Here is a 17,322-nt window from a genome sequence, read left to right as displayed (position 1 = left end):
TATATATATATATATATATATACATGTATATATATATATATATATACTTCCTTGGTTACGCGTCATTTAAAAATTCCATGTTAGGTTTCGAGTTCTATCTTTTTTATATAACTATATCTTAGGAGTGTTTCGATATACATTTAATCGCTCCATTTAAACTTATAAGAATTCGTTTGTTCTAAATTTACGAATTTTAAGTTATCTTGTTTAATCTCTTTGTTTTACGATTTGCAGCTGGGGTTCTGCATTTCATGCTTTCGCACAACCATTTAGTGTGCCACACACAGCTTTATCGTGTATTCAAACAATGCTTTCTTCCATCATATCTGCTCCACTCAATCCTTTCTTAGGTTTTTTTTTATCGAAAGTTTTACGTTAGGAAGTTAGAAAGTTTTGTGCTTTCATTTTGATATCTTCGTAGGAAATAGCATTTTTTAACGGCGAACTTATGCTTTTCTCATATAATTTTTTCATTAAATACCTGGAATTATTTCGAATATAGATGCTCACCAAAGCCAATAAAAGAACATGAAACATTTCAACTACTAATTGAAGGTTCATCATTTTTCTTGACGTCCTACGTGCGACCGGTGAAATTTTGGGAAAAGGATTACAATACTCGTCGCGTAGATCATTCTAATACACGCCTAATTTCACAAATTGATCGCGGACCAATGATAGACGATAGTAATTTGAATGCTGTTTTTTATGAACACTTGACAAGATCACTGCAGTCATCACTGGCGGGCGATATCCTTTTGGGACGTTGGTCTACAGCTGTACAACCTGGAGACTGCTTCATTTTAGCTAGGTTCATAATCTCATATGCCTTGTTATTTGAACGAGCCTGTAGTTTGAACAAGTTCTGCGGGAAGTGTGGAATTAGTGCTGTAACCTCATCGTCAGCTTTAGCAGATCCATGGTTCCAATTTTATAACGGGTTATTGGTGTTCGCACCTATAACCGGTTATTGGTCTTCTAAACATTTGTTAGGAAGCATCAAAAAATTTAGAATTACTAATTAGCACTTGGTTTTGTTCGTATGATAATTTTAAAGTTTCAATTTCTTATCTTTCTTATTTCAAATCATGGCAAGAAAGTGTTTATCGTTGTTTATTTTCAGCTATTATTTGAATTGCTTAGTACACATTATTGAGGTCGGCAATGGTTTTGTGACCTTTCAATTACGGGGTCTTGAATTCAGAGGAACATACTGTCATCAACGTGAGGTTAATTTTACAGTTCAAATTCAAAATTTCAATAACTCATGGTATGAAAGTAATTGATATGAATACTTATTTTTGCAGTTCTGCTTAATTTTAATTTTAAATTTTTCAGGTAGAAGCAATAAGTGAGGATGTTGGGGAGGGTATGGGCTGCTGCTGTTGTTCTTTGGGTTCACTTCCCGGTATGTTATCGTTGAATACAGCTTGGGTTCTGCGATGGCTTGCATGGGAAGTTGTTACAGCGAAATATATTGTTGATGGTTACTCAATTACTGACAATTCTGCTGTAAATTTGCTCCAAGTTAGTGTTCACGGAGAGGGTCCTCATTGTTTTCTTTCAGTGCAATCTCAAACTGATTTTACTTTTTGCCACTTGAGCAGAATGTTTTAATAAATACTTTGTATAGTGAAATGCTCAATTTTAATTTATATATTCCCAGCACAGAAGTTGCCTTAATGCTTTTTCCAGCATTCCTGCGCAGACGCTTATTGCCAACACCTGCGTAATTTATCTGACAGAGCCATAAACTCCGTTACTAATGAAAACGAGCTTTCACCAAAAATTCTTGACTTAGAAAAAGTCATTTTTTTTGAGATATAACTTTTTCGTACCTTTAAAAACTTTAGTTTTAGGTGCACGAATTGCGTCGATTATTAGTTACATTGTATGTAAAGAGCATCATATTTTATGCCTTTAATTCACCAAAATTTGCCCAATGGATTCGATTATCCAATATAGTACGTGTTTGGTTTTGAAAAGAAGAATGCGTAGAATCTATGGATTGTATTTGGACAATATTCTTCGAATTCTTTTTATGCAGTTTTTTTTCTTCGTTTTCTTTTATGCAGTTTCCTCAAATTCTTCGAAATTCTTTTTTCTTTTCCCGGGATTTGAATACATTTTTGTATTGCAAACACTCCGAACATTTTCAGCTCACTGCTCTACGGCCAATTGAAACAAACAATCGATATGTTGACTTGGACCCAATGTTTAGCGCTGCGAATGACGAAGATTTCGATATCAACCTTATGGTATTTTTTAGTTCTGGGATTTTCGAACTCCAGTTCCGGGTTATACCGTTTAAATTTCACAATTTTTGTGTATTTCAGGGTATTTCCCGACACTGTTTCACGGAACTGTATGAAAATTGGATACTCTACTGCGTAGAGCAGCATGCACAGCACAATGCGGATTTGTAAATTTTAGAAATTTTCACCAATTTTTACAAACACCGATCTCTTCAAGTTTTTGGACTTATAATATTGAGACCAGATACATGCTGTACGAGTGAAAGCGTTAGCGAAGTTCTTGATTTTTCAAAATGCTTGCGAAGTTGTATCAAAGGCAAAGTATATATAGGCATAGATATAAATTGTTAATAATAAAACAGGTGAAAGTTTGGAAATGATTACAGGGACACTGAAAAAACTAACATCAATAGAATTATTGCATTCTGTTTTGCACTTTCGGTTGTTGGACGAAGAGCACTTGCTGCTGCAGCGCATAATCGCCATGCAAATGCTGCCGAATCATTCCTTTATGGTTTACATGCTTTGTTTAAAGGCGATTTTAGGTTCGTGTTTAATTTTTTCCGACTTGGTTTTACTGCCAAAAGGTTTCTGTTTGAGTGTTGAAAATATTGGGTATTTAGTGGAAAACTGCTTCAGAATTACTGCTGGAGTTAATTTTAATGATGATGTTAGAACTATTATTCCTCTTGAATGTCTTATAATTTTTCAGGATAACATGTCAGCGCGACGAGTGGGTGTTTGCCGACATGGATTTATTACGATGTGTGGTAGCGCCAGCGGTACGAATGGCTCTGAAACTGCATCAGGATCATTTTACTGCTGGGGATGATTTCGATGATGCTGCACTGCTCTACGAACGCATCACACATCATTTGACAAGATTATTTATTTCACATGAAGTAAGCTTAGACACTTCGCTTTAAAGCTTCAAAAGAAATTTATTTTGGAGATTTTTCTAATTTCCAAACAATTTCCTTTTTTATTTTATTGATAATTAAGCATGATCCTGCTTGGAGAAGAGCTATTATAGCAAATACTCCGACTCTGCTAGCTCTGCGACACATTTATGACGATGGTCAAGATGACTACAAAATCATCATGCTGAACAAAATGCACCTCAACATGAGGTATTTTGATTTATATCTATGGATATCAATTAAATATTATTTTCCATCTTCTATCATTCATATTTTAGAGTAATAAAACTGAATCGCGAATGTGTCCGCGCGTTTTGGGCTGGACAACAGCAAGAGTTGATTTTTTTGCGAAATCGAAATCCAGAGAGAGGGTCGATCCAAAATGCTCGTCAAGTTTTGAGGTACATAAGTAGTTTTGAGGTAACAAAAACGATACGAAGAAATGATACCGCATCCTCGAAAGCCTAATGTTTTATTTTGGTTCGAAGTTCGCAATTTTTTTTAATACTCCTCGTTTTTCAGAAATATGATCAACAGCAGCGCGGATCAGCCAATCGGGTATCCAATCTATGTATCTCCTCTCACCACTTCTTTTGTTGATTCACATCCCCAGTTACACTCACTGAGTATCCCACCAATGGCATTTGAACTTATATCTCGATCTTTTCACTTTTTATGGGCTTCACTGAGCACAAATTTTGGTACCAGTCGAAGCAGCAATATACCAACACAGGCGAGACACTGCTTCAATTAGAATTTCGATTCCATAGGACATTTCTGATTTTGTGCCATTTTTTGCGCTCTAAACTTCTTTTCGAAGAAAATGAAGTCCAATGAAATCATTACGTGAAGACCTACCTGGAGCGCGCAGATTCTATTTGCGTAAATATTTTTAGCTTATGACGACGACAGCTACGACAGAAGTCGCAACACGTACTAATCCAAGTAACGAAGGCCAAATTAGCATGGAACATCAAAGTGGGATACCAGTCTTTGCTGCTACATCTATCACACCTGTCCAAAATAACAGACGACGGTTTGCAGCTGCACCCTTGATCACTATGTTCAGAGTGAGGATTTCTGATTTGAAATAATTGACGTTCCATGCTTGTCATGGAAGGTTTTTTTCATCTTCATGTGGATTCCCACCTCTAATTTTCATGAAGAGATGAAACTTTTTTCTGATATCACAAAGAAAAAAATTGCTTTCTGAGCCGCAACATGTCTTATACACACCTTTTTGGAGCGACACTTTTTTTCCAGACTGTTATTCCGATTTTGGCAAGTTTTGAATGTTTTCATATAATTTCAGCAGGAAAATTCCATTGTTTCGATCACTGGCAATGGTGTTACGAAAGTGATGCTGTGGAAAGATGCTCTAAAATTCCTCGAAGCTAATGATGCTACACATCGAGGTGGATCACTGCTAAATTCTACGCGAAATGAACAAACTGAGTATGCTAAAATTACTGATATGGAACAAGTTGGTATTCATATTTGAGACTTTGCAAATTCTCTTCAGTTCCCAAGTTTACCAGAAACCTTCGGGGCCTTAAGACTATGATTTCATTCCTTCAAAAATTCTCTAAATTTCTTTAACATTTTTTCTCCGAAGTGTAGTTTTTCTTGTACTTTTGTAGGATTTTTTTTTCCTTCTGAATTTTTAGCTTAATTTTAGCATAATAATATGCATTCAGAATATGTAGGCGTCACTTTCTCGCCAAGTCTTGTATCAAGACTTTCTTTTGAAGTAAGAACGACGTAAGAAATTTAACGTCTTTATTAAAATCACCTTATAAGGTATTTGCTTTTATTTCCAGGTCTTTACATGCTTAGATGAACCTTTAAAACCGACCAATGCACTGATTACTTGGCCGCATATTCACTGGCAAACGGCCGGTGGCCGTAGTTCATGGGATTGGATGTCGTTGAAGGGGCACCGAGGTAAAGTTGTACATAAGTGGGTACCATTTCATCCGCCGCGTGAACGGCAATCACATGCAGGAACGATCTATTTGGTGAGTAACCATTCTTCCTCGTAGACACTTTTTTTTTAACAAGGTGAGAGAAATCCGGACTTCCAGAGTAACTTCTGATTATTTAATTCATGATTTGTGATATATTCTAGAAATTTGAGGATAAGTGGATATTTATATTTTGTCACGTATGACATGAGCTGTCCCACAAAAAGACCTGTTCAACAGTCAGATGGTTTGTCCAGCGGTGTGGTTCCTTGACTCATAGTAATTTTGAATGACAAGATTTACCTTTTGATTCCGGAGAGCGCTCCTTATCTTAGTAAGATCATTTTCAAGTTTTCTCATTTCATTGACTTCTTTTGTGAATTCGATTGCAGTTATGTGTAAAAGAAATGGGTGATTGCTATGTCCCTGTTGGTGAGGACGGAATCGAATTCATCACAAAAGAAGAATACGAAAATGATATGAGAGTTGAAGTGGCTGTCAAAATGGAACTTTTGAAGGCTTGATATTTGCTTCAGATTTGTGAGTGCATAATTTCAATTCGACTGCTAATAGTTAGAAATTAAGAAACTATCCTATGAAAATCATGAAGCGTTCGGACAGAAGCTTGGTAAACATGGATTAAGCCGATAAAACCTAACAAATCTGCTATAAACCGGAACACACATTCCGTCCCAAATTTTTTGGAAATATTTACTTACGTACGCCAGTTTGTGTATGCAATGAAGTAACAGTGAATTTTCGTTTGTTTCATCACAGTAGGAGCGATTAAATAGCTAAGAGAACTGAAAGAAATTGAAAATAAGAGATCTGAAACACATATATAATGCTGGTGTTCATTTTCTAGTCTGCAAAACATCAGCATTTCTTGCTCGTGGGGAAAAAATTGTTCTTCGCAATATCACTATTTATTATTTATTAAATCATTCACTTTTCGAAACTTAAAATACATCGCCATTTCCTAGAACATTTACGATTATTCAATTTATTCATGACACGTTTCATATTTTTTATGGATTTCCCAATTTTATATCTAATCAAACAAAAATAAGTCCTTCTGTTTTTGCATTAATGCATCTCAAGTATCCAGTAACAAGACAGAGCTCCCTTTTCCTTTCATTTATAAAACACAAAACGTAAAGAGCATTTTAGCTATGACGACATAAGCGCAAGTTAGGGCAACTCATAAGCAAATTTGGTCAAATAAAGACCAGTTGCCGGTTTAGGAATGTTTTACTGAAAACCCTTTAAAATGGCGCATTGTAATTTGTAATTTGAAAAACAAAGAGCAAAAATAGAATGTTACCGTTCGGTAAGGAAAACGAAAAAATTAAACAGAACAGATATACAGAAAATTTATTCTCTTTACTCCGATGTCATTTTGTCTCATATTAACGCTATGTGGATATGTGGAAAGGAATACTGTCAGGGTGAAAACAATAATTTTATTACAGTTTAATTAAGATGTTGCATATAATCATAAAGGGGATATTAACTACGGATTTCAGCATCACAAAAATATTTGCCCGAGAAAACGTTTCTTCGTACCATAGATAAGTGATATAAATCGTCGCTTGTAATAGTTACATCCGCACCAGAAATAGTTACACCTGATGTCTACAAATGAAGCAATGTATTCATACTGTACCATCAAAACTGTCAGTTACTACAATTTTCCGTAAAGTACAATAGGTAGAATCAGGTAGAAAGGGACAAAGGGATTGCTATATTTTGACATGTAATAACAAATGACAATTCAAAGTTGGGATTGTCTATTTCACAGTAGCACTAAAAAAGGCGAAGACAGCCTTTAAGCAACAAACAACACAGAAATTGGGCAAAGTACCTCAAATTTATAGTGCGAAAGTACCAAAAAATAAAGATCTGTTTAACTGGAACTATTAGAAGATATCTTCCATTCATAACTGTCTTAAACTGCACATTGAATATTCAGGAAAATGAATCAAGATAATGAAATGAGGAACCACCAGAGGATATATAAGGGAGAAGTATGGGGTTCGGTTCTTCAGCAAAAAACATTTAACATTTACTTGGAATTGAACAAAGGTCTGCGAAGCAATTGCCGGACCACCGGAAAGTGAAAGTCTTGCTTTCAATGATCCGCTACATTCACCATCTCGAGAAAGTTCAGCCAGTTTCCAAGAGACTGTGTTGCTCGAAGGTGACCTAAGGCACTTATTTTATTGTTAGTTTTTGGAGATTTTATGATTGAGAGAAACCCAAATCTAACGAGTCCAGACTCTTTAAATGTTAAAGTCGTCATTTTAAGCCGTGATTAATTAGTAATTAGGATTTCATTTATGGTCATCGTTACAAATATCAAATCAAAGTGCATATCCCCGCTTTTTTTTGGTACTTACCATTCTGCATTAGGTTCTGCAATAACACTGACTACAGAGCCCTCTACCTTTGTAGTGAAAACAACATTCACAAGAGAGCAGTCGATACTGCTATCCATATTTAATCGATAATCAATTCTTAAATCCGTATTCTGTGCTTCCAATTTCCAGTAGACTATCAAAGCAAGTGGTGGAACTGTTGGCTCTTTTAATTCATACGTCAAGACCTAAAATAACAGGAAATGAGTAGTTCAACCTCAAGGGAGGGATTGGAAGAACTGTTTCTTCTGAACGTATATTGAGTTACCTCTATATTGAAAAACTGAGAATCTGGTTTTTCAATCTTTCGAGCAGACAACCACTCAGCTAACTGAGTTTTCTCAAATGTGAACGTGTATGGTGCAGCAAAAGCGTCGATAACTTGTGAAATCAACTAAAAACATATTTTTAGTAAAAATTACTATCTCGCATTACTGTTTCAAAATTGATCGCATTATTTCATCATTTTCTTTCGAAACTTCATTATTTCAGAGAACTATCTACTTTAAATTGATAACATATTTTATTTTAACTTGTGTAAACAAGTAGTGTGCTAGTTTGTTTTTGTTTAGCCAAAAGTAAACAAATTAATGAATGTGTTAATGAATCGACAGAATGAGTAACTATAAGAACGACCTTTCACAAATATTAGGACTAATATTACTAAATAGCAGAAGGTTGGAATTCACTTTATAACACAGAAAACAATTTCTCTAGACAACAGTACCTGATTGTTCGGAGAAATACTTTTGATTTTATCAGCATTTTTCAACGTTACGATAAGTGGATCAATGTCAGAGGTGAGGTCAGTTAAAGCGGGAACTACAGTAGCTGGGAACGACACAAGAACTGAACCGAAAACCCGAACTGTTGTCCTGCAAAATTTATTATATTTTCCGAAAATCAGAAACTATTTCCCAGTGTATTTGTTTTCAAATATTTTCATAAATAACTTACTTATTCCAGTTCTTTCATTAACTACGATCACTTACTTTGCAGAATCTGTTCCTCTGAACCACGCATGTATGTACTCATTAATTGCCATTGCAACCGGGATACGATTCTCTGCTATCGTGGCTGAAGCGCTCAATAAATTCGATGCTGACATCGCGAAAGGTGTTTCAGTAGACAAAGAATGTTCCGAAGATAAGGCTGATTCGGTTCGAGAAAACGTCTGTTCACTTCCCATCGATTCCTTTAAATGTCGAAAAATTAAAAGCAACAATTAGAGCCAGATAACTATATAAATAATCACGATGTGGATTAGCGTTCAATAAATAGGCTTATGATTTCAAGTAAAGCCACAATTCATTGTATTATGTTACAGTGCACATTTCCTTCTCTATCCATAGCAAAGAGCAAATGCTAATAAAAAAACACATGAAGCATTAAAAGACATGATTGATTGCTACAACTTAGTATCTTTACCACTCGAGCAGAATGCTGAACTGATGAGTGATCACATGTTTGCAGTGCCAAGCTAGATACTCCAGGTGTTGGGGTACTACTGTGCGGTCGTGCTCGAACTATATTTGAACCAGACATCGAAAAAGAAAATGGTAATGATGAATTATAGGGATCTAAAAGAAACATAAATTAGATAGTTTCAGCTACCATGAAGCTTCGTTTTTAGAAACAAATCCAGTTGTGAAGAATTTTATGACTACGCGTGAAACAATTTTAACAGTAAACAGATTTCAATTGAGATTACCCAAGTGTTTTCCACGAATATGATCATCACCAGTAAGCGCAGCACGAAGTGGTTGAACAATTCCTTCCAAACATGCATTGAATTGTGTTGAACGACGTGTAGATGACCATGGATCCTAAATGAAGGAAATAAATATGTGTAAGCTTCACGACAAATTATAAACTAGGAACAAGATGAAAAAACTTGCACAATCAAAAGTGCTGCTTCTGCTGAATCTTGTAGAATGTAATACAATATTTCCGATCGCGTCCCGAAGCTCATCAACCGATGCGGTAATGTTACTCTTGGATTCACTAAGAGGTTTAATACTTATGTGACGCAATTTCGCTGCTTGCCGTAGATCTTCATCATCGTCTGAAAACAGATATATTAAAAAGGAATGAATTTAAGGCACTATTTATTTTTCTTATGTTCAATCCTAGAAAAAACAACAATACAATCTACCTGAAGACTCAGTGCAGCTACTCCAACGTGATCGACCAAAATTATCACCGGCACCTTCATCATCATTATCCTCCGGTGGTGGTACAGTAGGAGGGGACGATGGCACAGCTACAGGCACATCCAATATGTTAAGAGAACCATTTGTTACAACAAACTAAAGATATTAAAATTTTGGTGAAGGTTGCACTAACTTTTTAAAACAATATACAGTGCCAATCTAAAATAAAAACTTGTCAATTCAAAATTTGAGTGGAAGCAAATTGTCTAGAACTAACAGGTTTTTCTTCGCTCTTGCTACTACTTGCAGTGCTTTTCGAGTCTTCCGTGCTGCAAAAGTTATTTAGCTTTCAAAGCAAGCTGTATCAAAAACAAATGCTGCATCATTAGTACTATTCGGTCATATAATGCTACTTGCTGCTAATTGTACGGCCGTACAAGGTCAAATATGAAATTTATGAAAGAGATATTAGTCGTGACACTAAGAGCCATTATCAATTCAACATCGCCATAAGACGTTTACATCTGTTGAAAAGAATCGTGAATATTTAGTACTACATTTTTACAAGTAAAACATACGTTGGACCGTCCATGTTGAATGCAGTGATGTCGGTATTTGACTTCTTATGTTTGTTTCGATATTTCTTCAGGAAACCTAAACAGGAACACATCAAATAATTTCAGAAATCCTAACTCCACAGCAAAAAATTGAGGAACGAAACACGACGAACTCAAAGACTCTGACTGGCTGTGACTAAATTCTTGATGTGGGGGTTCCGATGATGGCAGGCTGCTTTGCGACGCATACTTCTTCCGTTTGCCAGGCAACCATAAAGACAATTTCTGCCGGCCTAATGAAGCTGAAAAGGGCATTGATCCAGGACCAATATTTGCCGCGGTAGATGAACTGCTATCGCTTGCTACTGGAGAAGGCTGCAAAAACAATCAGCTAACTTAATCTTCCTGTACATGCCACGTTCCAATTTAGTTGTGAAGAAACAATTCAATTCCTACCATATTCAGCCGAAAAATAAGTGAAAATTGCTTCACATTTTTGCGAAAAAAATAATAAAAACTATGAACCTGAACTTTCAAAACACTAATTTCACTATTCCAGGCATCAAACGTATTGGTATCAAGTGTCATCAAATTGTGTACTATAGATAGGTGTCCATCCGCAGGAGCTGACTTATAGGCAGCTGTTGGTAAATCAGAAGAACATGGCGCCAATACAAGATCCGGTGGATTAATATCTTTAGCAGTATCAATTTCTTCAAAAACGGCAAATTCTGTAAAAAAAAAAAATAAATCAAGCTTTTTTAATTAAATATATCTATTAACCAACTAAGTTCTCTTACTGGCCAACAATCAATAAAAAAACTTTGTTGTAAAAATGGAAAAGAATTCAAAAAGCATCGTTATTTAAAAAATTCTATAATTTCTATAATCTTAAATTCAAAACACAAATACCTGGCCGATCTTTGCCTGTCCCTTTTGTTTCAACAAATTTAATCAACATCCCGTTAATGTCCAAATTATCAACCGAATCCCGATACAGAGTGCATACCTTCAAAAAACAACAACGGAGAAGTTGCTCCTAATAATAGTGAAGTTAATTCAGAACAGAAAACTGTTCAATTATACTATAAAAACCCAAACCTGTGATGTAGCAGATGCAGACTCGTCTAATGTACGCGCAAATGCTGCCATAAACGCTTTCATTTGGAATAAAAAGGCTTGATCATGTGCTTGAAATAGGCGCGTTGCTTTAAGCATTTTCTCTTCAAAATTAGCTCGTACACGCCCATACTTATCTACATAATTCTTATATTCATCTCGTGATTTGTTTAACTTATTTTCAGCCTGCAAAATATGAAAATTTAAAGAGCTTCATAGAATCTGAAAACCAATCTAGTGCTGTTATTTTCATAGTCCAGTGTGAGCACTAGCAATCTTGAATTAGAATGTAACTGAGGACAGAAAGCCAACCTAACATGCTCATTACGTATGCCAATCTCACTTATTAAAAGTCCGATAAATAGTCCGATTTGATGATTTCTTTCATACCTAATACCGAAAATTATGAAAACTAGAAACTTTTTGAAAAGTAAGGCGCAACAAACCATTCAAACTAACCTTTGAAACGTCTTTCGGTGTGGCATTTTCTTTTTTTAAACGTTCCAGTTCATTTACCCGTTGTGCGTATGTTTCTTTCGACTGAATTAATGTATAAGGTTGATGAGAAATTGAAGTCCAGCAAAACCTAATTATTTAAATACAGTCTGGGATTCGCTGTTCTAAACATACGTAACTATGAATATAGAAGATAAAACTTGCATTAGTTGATAAGACCAACTGATAAAATTAATATTTACCTTTTGCAGACATGTAGTAGTGGTTTGCATTAAATTTACTGCATCTACAACATCTTGTTCCTTCATTTTTTTCCTCGACCGTACCAAATCATCGTGGTATTTGAAAACCTGAAATAAATCGAAATATTTGTTATTGAATTAAATAACTGTCACGGAATTTCGGAAAAATGTATCATAGAAATTGGTAATTCCAAACTTTCAAAGTTTATCGTGATTACTAACATCTTTCAATAGATGTTGCAAGCTAATATAAAAGGATGCATGTATTTCTGTTAAAAGCTCCATTGTATTCTTCGTTACAAGCCATGCATTTGAAAACAACAAACTCGGTGCAGCCAGCCCATTCGTCTGCAATTTGTCAAATTTTCTAGCCAAATTTTCTGAATAATTTGTTCAAAAACTTTCTTTATTTCTTATTAAAGAACCGGTAAAAATTTGCTACTAAAATTACTAGTGTTCTTTCGATTGGCGTACTATATATATATGTATATATATATACAATATCGTGACACTACTGATTAAAAGTCAATAGAATAAAATGAAATAAAAAAGTAAAAAGAGTAAAATGATAGGAAAGAAATCTTGGAGATAACCGGTTAGCTTAGTTAAAGCTTGTATATCAAATTCACTACAAGAAAAAAATGAGAGATAATACCTTAGCAATACATTTACTCAAAAATTTGTTCCATTCCTCTTCATATGCTGCTCTTTCCTTTACAAATTGTGCAAATTCTTGTACGGATTCTTCTTCATGTTTCAGATTCTCGTATAAAACATGATATCCATGGTGTTTCTGGCCCTGACAAACAATTCCAGTCAACTAATTTAATCTTATTTACGCAAATCTTGCACAGCAAAGGAGTAGATTTTCAAAATGTCTAGAAAGATTTGCAACATATCCACCTAATCCATCTAAACTTCTACTATACTGATACCATTATTGTGTAAAGACTTTTATTTGTGAAACCCATCAATTTTAAAGTGAAGTACTTTTCAAACTCGTTTGCAGAAAAAATTTTGAAAGGTAAAAGCAATCCCTTATTCGTCAAAGTTTGTTTATCAAAAGTAAAAAATTTTGAAGATATTAAAGGCTCACCCAGAAATGTTCGGCATAATCAACTGTTGTTGCAACCATATCTATAGCTAGTTATTCAACAAAACAGGACATTGGGAGATATAAATACTGCTCAGTGTTTTCAGCATTTGACGGGAGCTTCGTCCTTTTTGAACTTAAAGTTTTGTTCATTTGCGCATCGATATGCAACAAAACGCGTTATTTCTATGTAGAAATAACAATTTATATGTGGAAACTGATAAATACTACAAGGATTAGTACGTCTATAATGAAATCAATAACAATGATATAGTTTTATTAAATTCTTTCATACCGAAGGTCTCGTAGTGTAAGAGTGTCAATAGATAAGCCAGTAACAAGAAGGAAATACTACATAGTAGATTCTGTGAGACAATAATCTAAACTGCATAAGCAATTTATATTTCCGACTAAGCTATATTGAACAATAGCGGAAGACTGTTTTTTGGTATTTCAACAACGCTAATATTAATATCATATTTACAGATTTGGTTGTCTTCGAAAATTTTTTGCTTTAAAGTGTGTTACATCTTTCACCAGAATGCCTTCATTCTATGGAAGGGATCAGTGTAGTATCGATAGTTTTTTGCTAAACTCGGAATAAAGGAATCAGCAAAAACACAAAGTTGGCAAATGAGTCATTAACCATGAAAGATCAATTAGAGATGATAAGGTCTTTTACTATCTTTCAGGCATTTTCTTCATCATTCTGAACTCTTGAAGCTTCACGAATCCTTTCCATCTATCAAAGTTTCTAATTAATATATCAGAAAGTCCCCATTCAGTTTCTGAATACAGCAAAACAAAAAAAACATTTTGTATATATTTGCAGCTTTTGATTATTATTTGGCATTATTTGATAATCACATTATAGTCAAACGGCGCGAAGTTATATGTCAACCGCTTAATTCAGTGCTCTCATCCCACATGTCAACAATTACCTATCAAAGTTACCTTCAGCATGGCTTACTTATCTCAAACAAATTTGAAAAGTGGGAGACATATTACCACATGGGTCACTGTTGACAGCACAAAATAAATGAGCGACAGTTCCTTTCAAACAATCAAGATGTAGAAAGGAAAGCCAAGAGAAAGCATTATGCCCCAGAGAGAGTCTACACTTGTATTATTGGTCGAGGATGGAATGAGAAAGAATAGGAACGAATAGGAACGCTTCTCGCTTTCTTCCTTCTTCTCTCCGTTCTTCATTATGTAGAATCACAACCAAAATATAACCAAAAATACGCTAAACGTTCCACGATCATCCTCAAACTGCTCTGTTATTTGCACAGTTCCTTATGGTAATGGCTAACGTGACGATAAATGCAGTGTAAAGTAAAGTAAAGTAAACAAAGCATACATGATCCATTGAAATTTGGATTATCCAGAGGGTGACATCTTTTTCCTTTAGCACATCAAACTTCAATTAATTTTTGAAAATGTGCAGATATTAAACTCTCAGAAAAGAAAAAAGAAACTATTTGCGAATGACATCTTCAGACTCGCCACGGAATGAGATCTTTCGACTCACCACGAATGACAACAACAACGGCGTCATTGTTCTGAAAGTGATGAAGACAGCTGGACCAACCGCAAAATCTGCGAAACCCGGTCGGCAGATGAAAGAAATGAAGATTGGACTGGAAGGAATATTTCAGGATGTTGGGAAGTGAGTTTGTGACAGACCACTAGCAGATGACGTAGTGGCCCTTTCCTGACCTGGCACACACAACCCCATGGCACGACTGTGAACGAAATGGCGTGGTTAATCGAAAATAGAGTTTCCTACCTCATTCATCCCTTGAAAGTTTCGTGAACCTTTATCACCTTTTATTATTCTGGGTATTTAAACGTGACAAGTTTTGCAACTAACTGATTGAAAACCTTTGTTTTATCTCTTTTCTCTTTCATATCGTACGGAATGCGGAGATGCAAAAGCATAACAAACTGAATATGTAGTGGAAAACATAAAGACTGTTGGGAGGAAATTTCTTTCTTAAGAAATCGATGAGGTTCTAATAACACTTCATACTAATGCGAGAATAGGCTAAGTTCGATTGGTTTCAAGTAGTGTTTTTTCAAAATTTAACTTTTCTGCAAAATGAATTGCATCTTGCGTTGTCCTTCTTAATCATTAAATTTTCGATTGAAGAAATTTATCACTTCGTTATCAAAAAATGCTGAATGTCCTTATTTCAATTGAATTTTGCTTTATTAGTACCCAGTGAATTTAAGACCCTGCGAATACGACTAATCAAAATGTCGTAGATAATGACGCATTGGGATTGACTCATTGAATCAGTGACTTCGTTTTATTTCGATGATAGAAGTTCACGCAAATGAAACATCAGTTAGAAAAACATCAGTTTGGTATTTAAAATATAGAGCTAGGAAGAGAGTTTAAATAATGTTGGGAGAGGAAGAAAAGATCATCGGAGAGAATGTAAAAAAGCCAGCGGATAAGCGGGTCGCTCGAAAGTGAATTCGATTGCATTCAATAATATATTAATGGGTTTAGAAATTCACTTGGTTGATGGCAGTTCGGACGAACAGAGGTTCGATGCCCAAAGCACTTATCACTCGCGTTGATTTTACGTCACAAATGAACAAATTAACTTTACCGCGTTTCCCAATAATTATATATTTTAGCAACCTATAATTCTGAATTATTTATTAAAACAGTTAGTAAACTTCCAAACACACTTTGATTCTAAAATCTTAAACGATTTTTATCAATAATTTCAATAGCTTTTCAGTCAAATTTTACTTCTAATTATATTACGAAATTTTCGGAGACTAAATATCGATCTAATTGCCTCATTAATTTAATTGTCCTCATTATTTTTTAATCTTTTTAAAATTTCCTCTTTTTATCGGCATTCTCTGATGTTCAAACAAAGATTGGAATTCTTCACAAAATAAAGCTGCTAGAAAACAGGATGGTTGATGTGTTGCTGTATGAATATAACAATGATGCTTCCAATCTGCTAATGACTTATTTATAAAATACTGCGGGAAAATTGTCTCCAGTTATTCCTATGTTTGTTTATGTTTTATTATCTAATTGGATGTTTATTGTTTGTTAAGAAACAGGTTCAATTGTTTAGTTAATTAAGTATCTATTCTTACAGGTTGACATATTAAGGAAAAAAGAGTATTGTTTACTTCGATTCACATAATCTCACCGCACTCCAAGATAACATGATGTATCCTCGCAATCAGTCTTTTAACTTTTACCTTCCGTCTTTTCATCAACTTATTGACGGCGGTACATGGAAGTGGAAGGGCAGAAAGTTTCCAAGGGAAGATACCTGCTTATTCTCCAAGATACCTGCTATTCTCCAGGTGGAACGAGCGAATTGTTTGGCGTGACATATTGCAAAAACCTTCTACACTTCTTCAGCAAAATGTTTCCAAATGTCGGTAATTTTAATGCATTTGAATTGAAAGCTATTAAAAATTTCAACATGGAACTAAAACCGTTTTGACATTTGGGGAAAAAATTGAATTATTTGTAAGTATCAAAGAGAATTCGATCCGTTCGAAAATTTTTTCAAAACAAAAAAATTGAAATATCACGTGAATTTTCCACTGTTAACTTGCTATTTTGCAATCGTTTGCTCGAAACTATACTGGCAGTATTTCGTTTGTCTCTCCTTTTATTTTCAGATATTTTAAACAATAGTATACTTTTTAAAAATCCATCCATCAAATTAATGTTTAGGGGAAAACAAAGAACGACTATAAAAGGATGAAAATTTGCAAAGACTGCATTATCGTCTTTTTGTTGTATAATCGCGGCGAAATAATAGATCCGTCGGTATGTTCGATTTAAAATCAGTGGCTGTGACAAATCTCCGCAATGTTCGCCGCATGTCACCTTTTACCTTTGATTTCTAACGGTTACTGAAATGTAAACAGTTATTACCTTCTACATCTACTAATTTGCTATTTCAAATAATTGAAATGTTTTACATATTACTTCTACTAATTTACTATTTCAAATAATTGAAATGTTTTACATATCCAATATATTTATTTGCCTCCGCATAAGTAGAAAGCCACTGTTAATCGGCGAGTTTTAAGATTTCTGAAAACTGTAGATTCGATCTTGAGACTACCGTGAATCTCTTTGCAAAAGCACAC

General features: G+C 34.8%; 3 protein-coding genes across 3 annotated transcripts in view; 2 read left to right on the top strand and 1 right to left on the bottom strand.

Moving 5' to 3' along the window:
• Positions 1 to 8,859, top strand: part of LOAG_17322 (hypothetical protein) — a 19,021-nt gene extending 10,162 nt beyond the window's left edge. The window contains exons 22-38 of the mRNA XM_020449979.1: positions 235 to 350; positions 556 to 811; positions 1,124 to 1,229; positions 1,339 to 1,527; positions 1,860 to 1,964; positions 2,160 to 2,258; positions 2,337 to 2,422; positions 2,642 to 2,800; positions 2,968 to 3,157; positions 3,258 to 3,385; positions 3,454 to 3,576; positions 3,698 to 3,908; positions 4,072 to 4,245; positions 4,488 to 4,630; positions 4,996 to 5,193; positions 5,532 to 5,679; positions 8,556 to 8,859. Of these exons, the coding sequence (XP_020306413.1) occupies positions 235 to 350; positions 556 to 811; positions 1,124 to 1,229; positions 1,339 to 1,527; positions 1,860 to 1,964; positions 2,160 to 2,258; positions 2,337 to 2,422; positions 2,642 to 2,800; positions 2,968 to 3,157; positions 3,258 to 3,385; positions 3,454 to 3,576; positions 3,698 to 3,908; positions 4,072 to 4,245; positions 4,488 to 4,630; positions 4,996 to 5,011 (2,101 nt within the window). The 3' untranslated portion in view covers positions 5,012 to 5,193; positions 5,532 to 5,679; positions 8,556 to 8,859. The remainder of the gene's footprint in view (positions 1 to 234; positions 351 to 555; positions 812 to 1,123; positions 1,230 to 1,338; positions 1,528 to 1,859; positions 1,965 to 2,159; positions 2,259 to 2,336; positions 2,423 to 2,641; positions 2,801 to 2,967; positions 3,158 to 3,257; positions 3,386 to 3,453; positions 3,577 to 3,697; positions 3,909 to 4,071; positions 4,246 to 4,487; positions 4,631 to 4,995; positions 5,194 to 5,531; positions 5,680 to 8,555) is intronic.
• On the bottom strand, positions 6,521 to 13,348 carry LOAG_03024 (hypothetical protein). Its single transcript, XM_020446194.1, has 21 exons — positions 13,180 to 13,348; positions 12,739 to 12,882; positions 12,306 to 12,431; positions 12,084 to 12,191; positions 11,845 to 11,925; positions 11,368 to 11,571; positions 11,179 to 11,275; positions 10,792 to 10,997; positions 10,440 to 10,641; positions 10,288 to 10,363; positions 9,987 to 10,038; positions 9,712 to 9,865; positions 9,455 to 9,621; positions 9,268 to 9,382; positions 8,985 to 9,136; positions 8,549 to 8,751; positions 8,284 to 8,431; positions 7,825 to 7,950; positions 7,539 to 7,744; positions 7,209 to 7,344; positions 6,521 to 6,774 (listed from the first exon to the last, which is right to left on the bottom strand). Exons 1-21 carry the CDS (start codon positions 13,216 to 13,218, stop codon positions 6,649 to 6,651), a joined length of 2,868 nt encoding a protein of 955 aa, XP_020303435.1. The 5' UTR covers positions 13,219 to 13,348; the 3' UTR covers positions 6,521 to 6,648.
• Positions 13,349 to 14,663: 1,315 nt separating this feature from the next.
• LOAG_03023 (hypothetical protein) lies at positions 14,664 to 14,849 on the top strand (the record flags this gene model as incomplete). The annotated part of the gene is made up of 1 exon (XM_003138560.1): positions 14,664 to 14,849. The coding sequence occupies one exon, from the start codon at positions 14,664 to 14,666 to the stop codon at positions 14,847 to 14,849; it is 186 nt and encodes a 61-aa protein (XP_003138608.1).
• Between the last annotated feature and the right edge of the window lie 2,473 nt (positions 14,850 to 17,322).

This window comes from Loa loa (assembly GCF_000183805.2).
Source record: "Loa loa unplaced genomic scaffold supercont3.61, whole genome shotgun sequence".
NCBI classification, from domain to species: Eukaryota; Metazoa; Nematoda; class Chromadorea; order Rhabditida; family Onchocercidae; genus Loa; species Loa loa.
This window is presented reverse-complemented; position numbering and strand designations above follow the sequence as displayed.

Excerpts from the sequence above, each read along its gene's own strand:
- LOAG_03024 (XM_020446194.1), bottom strand. The coding sequence starts at position 13,218 with ATGGTTGCAACAACAGTTGATTATGCCGAACATTTCTGG. Across the intron at positions 10,998-11,178 it reads GACAGGCAAAGATCGGCCAG|AATTTGCCGTTTTTGAAGAA; the intron begins GTATTTGTGTTT and ends TTTTTTTTACAG. Across the intron at positions 9,866-9,986 it reads GCAAGAGCGAAGAAAAACCT|TTTGTTGTAACAAATGGTTC; the intron begins GTTAGTTCTAGA and ends TAATATCTTTAG.